At 38.5% G+C, this 14,822-nt stretch overlaps 1 protein-coding gene across 1 annotated transcript in view; it reads right to left on the bottom strand.

Moving 5' to 3' along the window:
• Positions 1–14,822, bottom strand: part of LOC126158394 (agrin-like) — a 422,061-nt gene that overhangs the window by 209,405 nt on the left and 197,834 nt on the right. The window contains exons 13-14 of the mRNA XM_049916440.1: positions 14,569–14,715; positions 14,222–14,446 (exon numbers count right to left, since the gene is read on the bottom strand). Coding sequence (XP_049772397.1) covers positions 14,222–14,446; positions 14,569–14,715 — 372 coding nt within the window. The remainder of the gene's footprint in view (positions 1–14,221; positions 14,447–14,568; positions 14,716–14,822) is intronic.

The raw sequence follows: 14,822 nt of genomic DNA, 5'->3' as shown, positions 1-14,822 counted from the left end.
AGCTGGGGTCTATCGTATTCCTTGCAGTTGGGGCATGTCATATATTGATCAGACAATCAGGACTGTGGAAGACCAGTGTATTGAACATAAGCGTCACACACTTTTACAACAGCTGAGCAAATCTGCTATTGCAGAACATTGCCTTGACACCGGTCATCCTATGGAATACAACAACATGGAGATTCTGGCATGCATGTCCAGCTATTGGGATAGTGTTATTAAGGAAGCTGTTGAAATCAAACTATCAAGCAACCTTATTAACAGAGATGGTGGATTTTGTTTAAATGCTGCTTGGAATCCGGGTCTGTCTCTCATCAAAAAACAGAAGGACAGAATTAGTGCTACTTCACCCGTTGATTAATAGTCACTATCGATATTTCTGATGTTGGTTGGCTTTGTTTGTATTGACACTTGTTCTGTGTGTGGTATCTTCCTTGTTTCTCCTCAATGAACTGAGGTATTAAATTTCCTTGCACATTTCTTCCTCCTTGAATTTGTGCCTTGAGAATGGCTGGGTGTGCTCCTGTCGAAACATCAGTGGTTGTCGATGACGTCACCCAGCAGCAAACCCGTAAGTTATTTGAAATTACACAATGATTTATACAAGATATTTCATTCATGTAAAAAGTGGCAATTGACCCTGAACAATAAAAAGTGTGAGGTGATCCATATGAGTACTAAAAAATTTCTGTGGAATTTACGTTACTTGATAAATCACATAAGTTTGAAGGCTGTTGAATTCACCAAATACCTAAAGGTTACAATCATAAACAACTGAAACTGGAACAGATTCAGCTCATAGTTGAAGGATCTGAGATGGAGCCACCCACAATATATACTAAAATACATTTATCAATAATGATTATAGAGTTCAAATTGTCAGGGAATATTTCTGACATGAATTTACCTAATGACAGTCACTGTTTTTGGAACTGTTAATACAGTATCTAATATCAAGTGATGCATTTCGAACAGGTAGTACCTAGTCTTAAGGCTGTTCCTTGAAAAGCCACTTAGCTCTATGTCACAGAGGTCTGGGGTGTGGCTTCTAAAGAGTAAAGCTCTTATACGCTTCCTGAGAGTTCAGTCCCTTCAGTCTAGCTATATTACACAGGTCAAGTAGAACTTGGGGGATGCATATTGATTTTAGTCTTAATTATCTGACGCCCATATTTGGTGGGTTTTATATTAAAATGTACGTTTCATGAATATACATTGTTTAAAAGTGCTGGCACATTAAAGATGTTACAAGAAAGTGACATTATTGGTACAATTTGTTATAAGAAAATATGGGAAACTTCCTGTTTGATGTTAAAAAATGTTCATATTTCATTGTTTTTGAATTTTAACACGCATGTTATGAAACTATGTCATTTCAAGGCAATGGTACATTGAAGATGTATCAAAAATGTGTCTTTCTTGAAACGATTTCTGACAATTACATATCAGTTAATGGCATATCAGTTATTAATGGCTTCAAGGCATCATATAACACAAGAGACATAAGTGTGGAAGCGTATGGTAGTATAATAGAGATAAAGACTTTCTATGGGAAGAAGAGGTGCTACAAAGGATGCGATGAAGAGATGGTGTGAACAAGAGACAGTTCAAATCCTCTTTCTCCCAATTTTTTGTTAATCACCTTTGCTTTTTCTAAAAGAGTCTTAGAATTTATTATTAATTTAATAGAAGTATGGTCCATAATATTAGATGTTATGACATATAAGAGCTCTCTCTTGCAGGACCAAATTTGTTCCATTGTCTAAACACACCAGGGGATATGGGCCAACATATTACAAGATTTTTTCCTAAGTCATTGCCTGATTCAGTCGCAACTCAGAATTTATTTATTCATTCAAGAAGTACAACCACAACACAAGACCTATGACATCAGGGAAGAATCACTGACTTGTCATGTGAACTTATAAACATCACAGATTAAACTCACAAAACCTTAAATGTCTCAAAATTTAAATTAAAAATGCAGAAAACAATAAGCACACAGCAAAGTTATCATAAACAGCATTAAAGATCTCTCTAAAACATGTCTTTTAGTATGATTTGCTGTGATAAAATGTTGGGAAATGTGACTTTGGTTGATAAATAAACTATCTATAGATCTTACCTTGGAGTTAGCTTTTGGTGTTATTTAGTAGTTGACTATGAAATGGAAAGAAGATACATTATGTAAACTTTTAGCTTGAGTATGATATTGCCCCCTCCCCATCGAAATCTTGGTTGTGGTGACAGACTGATCTGTAATGTATCCCACAGTCTAGGTTAGTTCTGATCAATAAATTTGCAGACTTCCCCGGTATGGAATCAGTTAAATTAACGATGAACTAAGGTGCAGGAGGCTGTCAGTTTCTGATGAGACAGTTGCAAAAGTTGAATATCCCACGGGTGAAGATCATCTGATCACTTTCAATGATCTCTGCATTTTGGTTACGAGGTTTCCTGAAGCACAGTTCACAGAAATTAAATGGAGAAGTTGCAAAATTGGAAGGCTTGTGCAGGATGGGTACCACAAAAGTTGATGGAAGACCATAAACAGCAACAAGTTGAGTCTTACCACAAATCTCTTTGCTGCTATGTAGATGAAAAGGATAACTATTCTGGTTCGATTGCCACAGTCAAAGGAACCTCGTTGTATCACTTCACTCACGAGAGCAAACAACAATTATGTGAGTGGCAAGATTCCTCTTCACCCCACCCACAAAAATTCATAGAAACACAGTCCACCAGTAAACATAAGGCACCACTATTTTGAGATCAAAAGGGGGTATCTTTTGTCAATTTCATACCTGCTGGGACCAAAATAAACACTAACAGGCACTGTGAAGTACTGAAAACCTCTGTACAATTCAGTACCAGATGAGAGAAATGTTTAGCAAGGGCATAAGCATTCTCCATGACAAGACTTGCCGACATACTGCACACAGCCCATCGTTCTCCTGCAAAATTTTGAATGGGAAGCCCACAAAACTGCAGACATACAAAAGGATCTTCTTAGAAAGTAAAATATACTTTTTCTAGGACATTGGCAAATGAAATGTGAGATGCAACAAAATCTTCCTAAAAACGCATAACACCCTCAGTGACCTACACAGCAAGTGCAATGAAGTTTCAGACAACTGAGCTCAAAGTTGGAAACACAATAAGGAAATTAAGAAAGCAAGAAGTCTGCAGCTTTAGAAGACATTCCAGACTCCCTCCAGAAGGGATGCATAGACAGCATACATGCCACATTAATAAATATAATAAATTAATCCTTCAGTTCACATATCTTTCCAAGGTTGCTAAAGCATGCATGATTCAGCTATGTGTGCACAACTCAAGGCCAGACCTAGACTTCCATTTGTCATCAACCACTTGTCTTTTACATTCAATATGTATATCCCCATGCAGGGGAGACATTTTACTTGAAAGTCGCTTGCCTGGCGTTAGCAGATAGATATGATATTGCAGTGCCTGTGTTATTCCCTATGTCTGAAAGAACATTACACTGTAATTCAGAATAACATAGGCACTGCAATATTGTATTTATTCACAAACACCGGGCAAGTGACTTTCAAGTAATATATCTCCGCTGGATGGATGGATGTACGAATACAGGTTGTAGACGCATGGTTGACAATATATGTAAGTTTTGGTCAGGCCATAAGTTATGCACAGATAGCCAAATGGTAAGGTGACTGCTTGCTAAAAGTGGAAAATCCAGGTTCAAGTCCCAGTCCGGTATAAATTTTCATTGTCATCATTCCATTCTACAGCTGACTGTTGTCCATATTTGCAACTGCGAATAAATTTAAAGTACAATATTGGCCATTATTGTTTCACAAAAGTTTTACTTGATGTTCTTGACATGGACTGCTGCATTCCAAGCAATTCTTTGACTTGTCTGAGGCTTCTGACACTGTTGACCATAAAATATAGCAAAACAAGCTATAAGAGTGAGCTGCAAGAGAAATAGCGAACGAAGTTCCAGTCTTACCTAGAAAACAGGGTACAAAAGGTAGACATAGTCCACACCTCTGTGGATGACAAGTTCTTAGCAAAACAATTGTCAGACAAGAACTGCATAAACATAGATGTCCCTCAGGGCAGTGAATTGTGTCCAGTTCCATTCTTAACATATGCCAGTGGCTTTCCAGATAGTGTATGACATAGAGAAAATGTTTTCTTCACTGATAACAGCAATATCATAGTCACTGATAAAACATCGGAGCTCTTATTATATAAAGCAAATGAAATCCTCAAGTAGGCAATAAAATGACATGGAAAATAAAGGAAAGGAGCAGTATGCAGTTCAGCACAATGAAGGAAAACACTCTGTCACACTAGGCATAGATGATAAATCTATAGATTGGGTAACAAGGACAAAGTTTGTGGGTATGAATACTGATTATCAATTATTGTGGATGAGCACACAAAGATACTGGCAAAAATAAAGTCATCAGCATCTTGTGGCTTTATCATCAGTTCGTTACAAGCAATGTCTTGTGGTGCCGTACTGTTCCTGTGTACACTCAATTCATAGTTATAGGATTCTGTCCTGGGGATCAAAGGCGCAAAACATGGAGACATTTTTTTAATTGCAGGAAATATCCATAAGAATAATAACTAGGAATTGTAGTCAAGCTCATTGTAAAGAGCTATTCAGAAATCTGGGCATCCTTTCTGCAACAAGTGAGTGCATCTACCAATCTGTGCACTTACCATGGATAACATTGGCAAGTATTCTATTAACAGTTCTGTACATAATCATGGAACAAGAACCAGCATGGACTTTCATTTGCCACAGAAAAATAATCAAGAAGCTCAAAACAGTATTTGCTATCAGGGAATAAATTGCATAATAAATTGCCACAGGAAATGAAAGACATTACTAAAATACACTGATGGAAACAAATTGCAACATCAAAAGATCATTAATGTGGAGTAATGAAATTTTGTGAATACATTTGTCTGGGCAACATATCCAAGTGATTAACATTACATGATCACAGGTTAATGTAAGCGTGAGACAAGCCACTGCAAAAAAGAAATGCTGGTGCATTAATGATCAGTGTAGCTGCCAGTATGTTGAATGAAAGCATGCAACATTCATTCATTGTGTTACACAGGAGCTGGATGTCAGTTTGAGGGATGGAGTTCCATGCTTGTTCCATTTTGTTGGTCAATACAGGGAAGGTTAATGGTGTTTATGGATGACATTGGAGTTGTTGTCTGATGATGTCCTACATATGCTCGGCTGGAGACAGATCTGATGATTAAGCAGGCCAAGGAAGCATGTTGCCGCTATGTAGAACATGCTGGTTTACAAGAGTGGTATGCTCGCAAGCCTTGTCCTGTTGGAAATCAACCCCTGGAATGCTGTTCATGAACAGTAAATCAGTGGGTAAAATCATCAGACTGACATACAAATTTGCAGTCAGGATGTATGGGATAACCACAGGAGTGCTTCTGTTGTCATATGAAATTGCACCCCAGATCATAACTCCACATGTAGGTCCAGTGTAAAGAGCATGCAAACAGGTTGGTTACATGCCCTTAGCTGGCCTCCTTCTAATAAATACACAACTATCATTAGCATTGGGGTAGAACCACTTTTGGTCAGAAAACACAACAGACCTCCTACATGTCTTCCAATGAGCTCTCTTTTGACACCACTGAAGTGGTGTCACAAATGGCAATTGTTTGGGGTCATTGGAATGCATGCTTCAGGATGCCTGGCCTGGAGCTGTCCTTGAAGTAAGTGGTTTGTAACAGTTTGTTGTGTCACTGTGCTGCTAACTGCTCCTCAAATTGCTGCATCATGCCAGAGCCGTACGCTGGTAGTGCCATGTGACCATCTGGATCCATGTGACTGTACTTTGTCCCAACCACCACTGCCAGCAATCATGTACTGTGGCTACATTCCTGTCAAGTCTCCCTCCAAAATCTCAGAAAGAACATCCAGCTTCTCATAGCCTTATTACATGACCTTGTTCTTGTTCAGTGAGGTGCTGATAACTGTATCTGTGTCACCTTAAAGGCATTCTTGCTAACATCAACTCACCACATCCAGTCTCAAAGATAAACAATACCACAACTATTACAGCATAATTTAGCAAACCTGATGTTCATCCTTACAGCAGCACTACTAGTGCCACTCTAATGCAACTGGTGTGAAACTGGAACACATACCATCTTTCAGATGCACGAACAAGCCTACCAGTTTTAGTTTACTCCTTCTTGATGTGGCAATTTTTTCCCCGTCAGTTACATCTGTTCAAAAAGGCACCTAAAACATTCTTGATAACTAATGTCCTTAGTGTGTGCAGCAACAAAGAGCAAAACTATGTTTTATATCATTATTTATCAGAAGATATTTGTGCATTAATCAAAGAGCATTGTGTAATATGGGTCAACTGAACGAGGCAGCACAACTGTTAAGGCATTGACCTCATATTCAGGGGGATGGTGTTTGCTCTGTATGGCCATTCTGATTTGGGTTTTCTGTGGTTTTCCTAGACCACTTCAGACAAATGTCACAATAGTTCCATCACCAAACCATGGCCAACCACTTGTCCTATCCTTGTAAAGAATTTTTTATATATATATATATATATATATATATATATATATATATATATATATATATATATATATATATATATATATTTTTTTTTTTTTTTTTGAGCTACTGATTTTTATTGTAATACTGTGACAACTCCTATGTCATTGTGAGATTATTCACAGATGAAATAAATAAATAAACAAATAAAATAAATAAATCACCCATCCACCATTTAGTCCAGACATGACACCTAGTGACTACCATGTTTTCTAAGCTGAAAGAACATTTATCCAGAAGACAATTCAGCTCTAACAGGGTGAAGCAGGAATTTCTGCACTTCCTCAAGGACTTGGCAGTAAGTTGGTACAACATGAGTATACAAAAACTGTCACTGCACCTACAAAAACGCATTGACCAAAATGGTGACTATGTAGAAAAAATTGTGTAAATATTATAGAAAATAAAGGGCTTTTTTATCACCAAAAAATAAGATACAGACAATGGAAACTCCAAGTAGGAATATCGACAATGAAGGAAAAGACAGATTGCTACTTCCTGTAAAGAAGACACATCACATTGCAGACAAGCAAGATTAAAAGTCTTCTTTACTGAGAAAGGCTATGGTCAAAAGCTATATGTGAGTGTCTTTTAATCATACCTGTCTGCAACTTGATGTGTCTTTTTTATGGTATGTAGCAACCTATCCCCCCCCCATGAACCATGGACCTTGCCGTTGGTGGGGAGGCTTGCGTGCCTCAGCGATACAGATGGCCGTACCATAGGTGCAACCACAACGGAGGGGTATCTGTTGAGAGGCCAGACAAACATGTGGTTCCTGAAGAGGGGCAGCAGCCTTTTCAGTAGTTGCAGGGGCAACAGTCTGGATGATTGACTGATCTGGCCTTGTAACATTAACCAAAACGGCCTTGCTGTGCTGGTACTGCGAACGGCTGAAAGCAAGGGGAAACTACAGCCGTAATTTTTCCCGAGGACATGCAGCTCTACTGTATGATTAAATGATGATGGCGTCCTCTTGGGTAAAATATTCCGGAGGTAAAATAGTCCCCCATTCGGGTCTCTGGGCGGGGACTAATCAGGAGGACGTCATTATCAGGAGAAAGAAAACTGGCGTTCTACGGATCGGAGCGTGGAATGTCAGATCCCTTAATCGGGCAGGTAGGTTAGAAAATTTAAAAAGGGAAATGGATAGGTTAAAGTTAGATATAGTGGGAATTAGTGAAGTTCGGTGGCAGGAGGAACAAGACTTTTGGTCAGGTGATTACAGGGTTATAAATACAAAATCAAATAGGGGTAATGCAGGAGTAGGTTTAATAATGAATAAAAAATAGGAGTGCGGGTTAGCTACTACAAACAGCATAGCGAACGCATTATTGTGGCCAAGATAGACACAAAGCCCATGCCTACTACAGTAGTACAAGTTTATATGCCAACTACCTCTGCAGATGACGAAGAAATAGATGAAATGTATGACGAGATAAAAGAAATTATTCAGGTAGTGAAGGGAGACGAAAATTTAATAGTCATGGGTGACTGGAATTCGTCAGTAGGAAAAGGGAGAGAAGGAAACATAGTAGGTGAATATGGATTGGGGGGAAGGAATGAAAGAGGAAGCCGCCTTGTAGAATTTTGCGCCGAGCATAACTTAATCATAGCCAACACTTGGTTCAAGAATCATAAAAGAAGGCTGTATACCTGGAAGAATCCTGGAGATACTAAAAGATATCAGATAGATTATATAATGGTAAGACAGAGATTTAGGAACCAGGTTTTAAATTGTAAGACATTTCCTGGGGCAGATGTGGATTCTGACCACAATCTATTGGTTATGAACTGCAGATTGAAACTGAAGAAACTGCAAACAGGTGGGAATTTAAGGAGATGGGACCTGGATAAACTGAAAGAACCAGAGGTTGTAGAGAGTTTCAGGGAGAGCATAAGGGAACAATTGACAGGAATGAGGGAAAGAAATACAGTAGAAGAAGAATGGGTAGCTCTGAGGGATGAAGTAGTGAAGGCAGCAGAGGATCAAGTAGGTAAAAAGACGAGGGCTAATAGAAATCCTTGGGTAACAGAAGAAATATTGAATTTGATTGATGAAAGGAGAAAATATAAAAATGCAGTAAATGAAGCAGACAAAAAGGAATACAAACGTCTCAAAAATGATATCGACAGGAAGTGCAAAATGGCTAAGCAGGGATGGCTAGAGGACAAATGTTAAGGGTGTAGAGGCTTGTCTCACTAGGGGTAAGATAGATACTGCCTACAGGAAAATTAAAGAGACCTTTGGAGAGAAGAGAACCACATGTATGAATATCAAGAGCTCAGATGGCAACCCAGTTCTAAGCAAAGAAGGGAAGGCAGAAAGGTGGAAGGAGTATATAGAGGGTTTATACAAGGGCGATGTACTTGAGGACAATATTATGGAAATGGAAGAGGATGTAGATGAAGACGAAATGGGAGATAAGATACTGCGTGAAGAGTTTGACAGAGCACTGAAAGACCTGAGTCGAAACAAGGCCCCGGGAATAGACAACATTCCATTTGAACTACTGATGGCCTCGGGAGAGCCAGTCATGACAAAACTCTACCATCTGGTGAGCACGATGTATGAGACAGGCGAAATACCCTCAGACTTCAAGAAGAATATAATAATTCCAATCCGAAAGAAAGCAGGTGTTGACAGATGTGAAAATTACCGAACTATCAGTTTAATAAGTCACAGCTGCAAAATACTAACGCGAATTCTTTACAGACGAATGGAAAAACTGGTAGAAGCCAACCTCGGGGAAGATCAGTTTGGATTCCGTAGAAATGTTGGAACATGTGAGGCAATACTGACCTTACGACTTATCTTAGAAGAAAGATTAAGAAAAGGCAAACCTACATTTCTAGCATTTGTAGACTTAGAGAAAGCTTTTGACAATGTTAACTGGAATACTCTCTTTCAAATTCTGAAGGTGGCAGGGGTAAAATACAGGGAGCGAAACGCTATTTACAGTTTGTACAGAAACCAGATGGCAGTTATAAGAGTCGAGGGGCATGAAGCAGTGGTTGGGAAAGGAGTAAGACAGGGTTGTAGCCTCTCCCCGATGTTATTCAATCTGTATATTGAGCAAGCAGTAAAGGAAACAAAAGAAAAATTCGGAATAGGTATTAAAATTCATGGAGAAGAAGTAAAAACTTTGAGGTTCGCCGATGACATTGTAATTCTGTCAGAGACAGCAAAGGATTTGGAAGAGTAGTTGAACGGAATGGACAGTGTCTTGAAAGGAGGATATAAGATAAACATCAACAAAAGCAAAACGAGGATAATGGAATGTAGTCAAATTAAGTCGGGTGATGCTGAGGGAATTAGATTAGGAAATGAGACACTTAAAGTAGTAAAGGAGTTTTGCTATTTAGGGAGTAAAATAACCGATGATGGTCGAAGTAGAGAGGATATAAAATGTAGACTGGCAACAGCAAGGAAAGCATTTCTCAAGAAGAGGACTTTGTTAACATCGAGTATAGATTTAAGTGTCCGGAAGTCGTTTCTGAAAGTATTTGTATGGAGTGTAGCCATGTATGGAAGTGAAACATGGACGATAACTAGTTTGGACAAGAAGAGAATAGAAGCTTTCGAAATGTGGTGCTACAGAAGAATGCTGAAGATAAGGTGGGTAGATCACGTAACTAATGAGGAGGTATTGAATAGGATTGGGGAGAAGAGAAGTTTGTGGCACAACTTGACTAGAAGAAGGGATCGGTTGGTAGGACATGTTTTGAGGCATCAAGGGGTCACAAATTTAGCTTTGGAGGGCAGTGTGGAGGGTAAAAATCGTAGAGGGAGACCAAGAGATGAATGCACTAAGCAGATTCAGAAGGATGTAGGTTGCAGTAGATACTGGGAGATGAAGAAGCTTGCACAGGATAGAGTAGCATGGAGAGCTGCATCAAACCAGTCTCAGGACTGAAGACCACAACAACAACAACAGCAACCTATCTTTTTCTACATTGTTAAAGAATAAGATACCTTACTTCTGGGATAACCCTTGTATATTTAATACTCCAAGTATTATTACCATCCAAAAATCGTGGCTATTATGATAGATTTTCGGCATTTGAGTATGAAGGAATCTGCAGAAATATGTTTGGCTTGAAGTACTTATTAATTGGGATGGCTGGATCAGACACAGAACATAGTTACTCCTTTAATGTGTTCACAAAGACAAAAATATATGCCTAGTACCATACATAACACCAATTAATTTTATTAATTTGATTATCATGTTTTAAATGAAATAACACAACTTCAGAGACTTCACTAGTCTCATACAGATACAATTTTATGTATACAGACTGCAGCTGTGAGTGAAAATTTGTACCAAGGCTGGGCATCAAACCCGGGTCTCTTGCTTAATAGTCGGGTGCGTTGGCCACTATGCCACATTGACACAGCAGTTTACACAACTGTACAGGTTACCCTGGCATGCCTCCCTCCTCAATCCAAATTCTCACTGCCACCCCAGTCTGCTTTAAATTCCCCCCTACACACAAACAAAATTGCTGAGGCTCTCTATGTTCTGGAAAAGCACATCAGGATCAAATGTAAATGATAGGCATACCTGGATATCAGGCTGGATCCCCCATTTACGTTCGATGCTGAGTTGCTATTCCAGAACATGGAGAATCTCAACAATTTTGTTCATGTGTAAGGGGGAATTTAAATTAAACTGAGGTGGCAGTGAGAATTTGGTTTGAGGAGGGAGGCATACCAGGGTAATCCATGGAGTTATGTGAACTGCTGTGCCAAGGTGGCTCAGCGGCTAATGCACCTGCCTAGTAAGCAGGAGACCTGGGTTCGATTCCCGGTCTTGTTACAAATTTTCACTCACCACTTCAGCCTATACACATAAAATAATACTGTGATTTAACTCCACTGGCAAGCAGTCTGACAGAGGATGTGCATGCAATAACACCATTATCCATTTGCTGGTGCAACTCATATGTAGTAAAATTCAAAAGAGGTTTCTAAATTTGAAAGGTGGTGACCATGCTACCAAGATTTATGCAGATGCATCATTGCTGATTTTTTTTGTATACCCCCCCCCCCCCTAGAACAGGTTAGCAGGTGCATTTTCTCTGTTGTTTTGACAAATATTTCCAATCCCATTTCTGCAATGTGTGGATATAGTCAGCCTCACGAAATAATACTCATTATTGGTTTCATGCAACACCCAATGTCAGCAGGAGATGTCTGTTTGTTTCTCACAACAAACAATTTTTTTTATACTGAAATTTATTTTGCTCATTTGATAGAGCAGATCCAGTGTAGTCTTGAGTGATACTTGGTTTAACAATACATGCAAACAGGGAAAATAGTAGGTAAAGAACAATGAGGCACCAGCAATGAATGAGTAATACTGGTGCACAGCACACAGTGTGGTGCAGACCGGCATACAAGACGGGACAAGGACGATGTAATAAACAAATGTTTACTGACTTTTCAGACTCTTGTTGTTACTAACTGCATTACGGACTGGGTGAAAACAAGGCATGTAGCCACAATACAAACATTATGTAGTACAGCATAACTTTCAAGACATTTTCCTGGAATGGTTAGTGTTTCAGTTTCCTACCGTAACATGACAACATCTACAGTATTCCACTACGAATTGTAATTAGAAAAAACAGACAGTTATAATATCTTCTAGCACTCATCACTTTGGTAACCATTCTTCTGCATGTCCTTCTCACCTGACATGCCAGTCTTCACCATACTGTTTGTCTGCTATCACCATGAAGCAACACTACTCAGTAGCAGTAGTAGTAGTAGTAGTAGTAATAGTAACTGTTGTTGTTACAATAACAACAACAACAGAACAATAAGGGAAAATGTAGGTAAGACCCTTGTAATTTAACTCTGGTGTTATAGCAGAAATGTAGAAATGTAATGTACATAAGAGAAATATAATATCTTTGAAGGATGACTGTAATACTCCCAGCAACTACTATTATCTCAGTTCTGTGAGCTGAAAAAAAAAAAAAATTTCTTCTGGAACCAATGCAAGAAGAAACACTGATTACATCTTTGATTTGACCTTGATAGAGTTGGCAGAGATAACATAAATTTTTAGATGTTTAATAAGAACATAGGTAAACATATTGTTTTATCAGGTAACATATAGTCTAGGAGTGGAAAATACAGAAAGCTACCCAGATTACATTAGATCTATAGAAGAACTAACAGAAATGAGGGTAGAAAATAGTATTAATAACTACAGTTACCAGAATAGGTGAAGTTTGTCAGGAATTTAGGAAATGTGTACAGAAAAATAACAACTGTAATTTTTGCAAAAATGAGAAATCTGGAGATGGAGAAAATGTATGTAGAATGGACTACGTGAGACAGTTGCTCAGAGAAACTGTATTAACTATATGATGTTCAAATCCTTACATTTATTAATGACGAATGGAGTCACGGTAGAAGGATAACTTGATAAACAGTATGATGAGGAAAATAACAATGTGTGCAAATAATAACCACGTTTTAAAATTCCTGTGCATTTAGATGCAGTGTTAAAGACTGGGTGGTATTTTATATTAAACACAGAGAAATATAATATAATGAAATAATTTACCCATCACTGTCATTAAAAATATGACAAATACAACTAAATACAGTGATGTTACACTGTGAGTCATGCTTGGGTAGCTGAGTCAGTAGAGTGCATGCCCATGAAAGTAACACCCACTGTTCATCAGCAAAGGACTTTCACCAAGCAACAAATTTAGGCTTCTGTCTATGACTGAAAATTTATTTTTACATCCTATATCAAGTACATAAATAGTATAGTCTTATTGTAAGTAGAAATGAGCCTCTCACAAAATTTCATCATCAGTAACAATCTTGAATGAAATTTTCACCCTGCAGCAGAGTGTGTATTGATATAGAACTTTTTGGCAGATTAAAACTGTCAGGAAGTTTCATACCAGTGCACACTCTGTTTCAGAGTGAAAATTTGATTCTGAAAGACTACCCCAGGCTGTGGCCAAGCCATTTCTCCACGATATCCTTTCTTCCAGGAGTGCTAGTCTTGCAAGATTCACAGGAGAGCTTCTAGAAGTTTGGAAGGTAGGAGACAAGGTAATGGTGGAAGTCAAGCTGAGAGGATAGGTTGTGAGTCATGCTTGGGTAGCTGAGTCAGTAGAGCGCATGCCCATGAAAGGCATAGGTCCCAAGTGTAAGTCTCAATCTTGCACACATTTTTAATCTGCAAGGATGATAAGTAAAAATCCTACTGACACTGAGATCCAAAGCTTAAACAACATACAAAAACTGGAAGAAGGAAACTGGAAGCAATTATAGGATGAAGTTAATAATCAGGTATTTGTGCAAAATATGAGAAAAATTTTACCAGAAGGGAAGACAAACTAATTAGACATATGCATTGCTGCAAATGAATAAGTTTCTGTGTATTTGTTGTGCTTATTATTAGGTTCAACTGAATTGAGACTATTTATTCTTATTTGTCCATGTTATCATGAACTAAATGTTATTTAGCTATCTCTTTTTTCCAACAATTAAATTTGAAACTTCAAAGAGTCCATATGCAATACAAACTTTGCCTGGCCAGCCAGGTGTTGGTGCTCACTCACTGTTGGTGGCCTCGCCCTGATGCAGGGAGGCTGGTGCAAGTTCAGGTGGCTTGCCCATTGAGTCAGTATGCTCATAATAATAGCTGTGGCCACTCCTATGTGATGACAGGTCACGAGTTGATTTAAACAAAGGTGAGCTCACTCCTTCAGCCTCTGGCTGAGTAAATCTCAGTACTGTTGAATGATGTATGGGTCGTTCTGTACCAGCACTTGCTAGATCATCTCCTGTAGAATTAAAATAGGCTGTAGAAATAATGTGAATGCTGTGTATGACTAAAAGAGCCAAGTCTCTTTTATTCAGTAGAATGAAGTAAAATAATGACAATGGTCTAAAATAAAATATGTACCTGGAGCACATCCTGATGGGGTAAGTTTAAAACTGACTATAGTACAAACTGTACACTTCTGACCCAAAACTCCAGGCTTGCACATGCAACGTCCCGTCATTTGTTCACAATCGTCCCTCACTGAGCCATGTGGATGGCAATCACAAGCTGAAAGATGGAGAATATGCAGATCAATTAAGTATCATGACTTATTTTGTTGGTACATAATTTTTTATATTTTAATCTACATAAAACTAGAAAACTAGACAAACAGA

Source organism: Schistocerca cancellata, chromosome 2, assembly GCF_023864275.1.
Source record: "Schistocerca cancellata isolate TAMUIC-IGC-003103 chromosome 2, iqSchCanc2.1, whole genome shotgun sequence".
NCBI lineage: Eukaryota > Metazoa > Arthropoda > Insecta > Orthoptera > Acrididae > Schistocerca > Schistocerca cancellata.
This window is presented reverse-complemented; position numbering and strand designations above follow the sequence as displayed.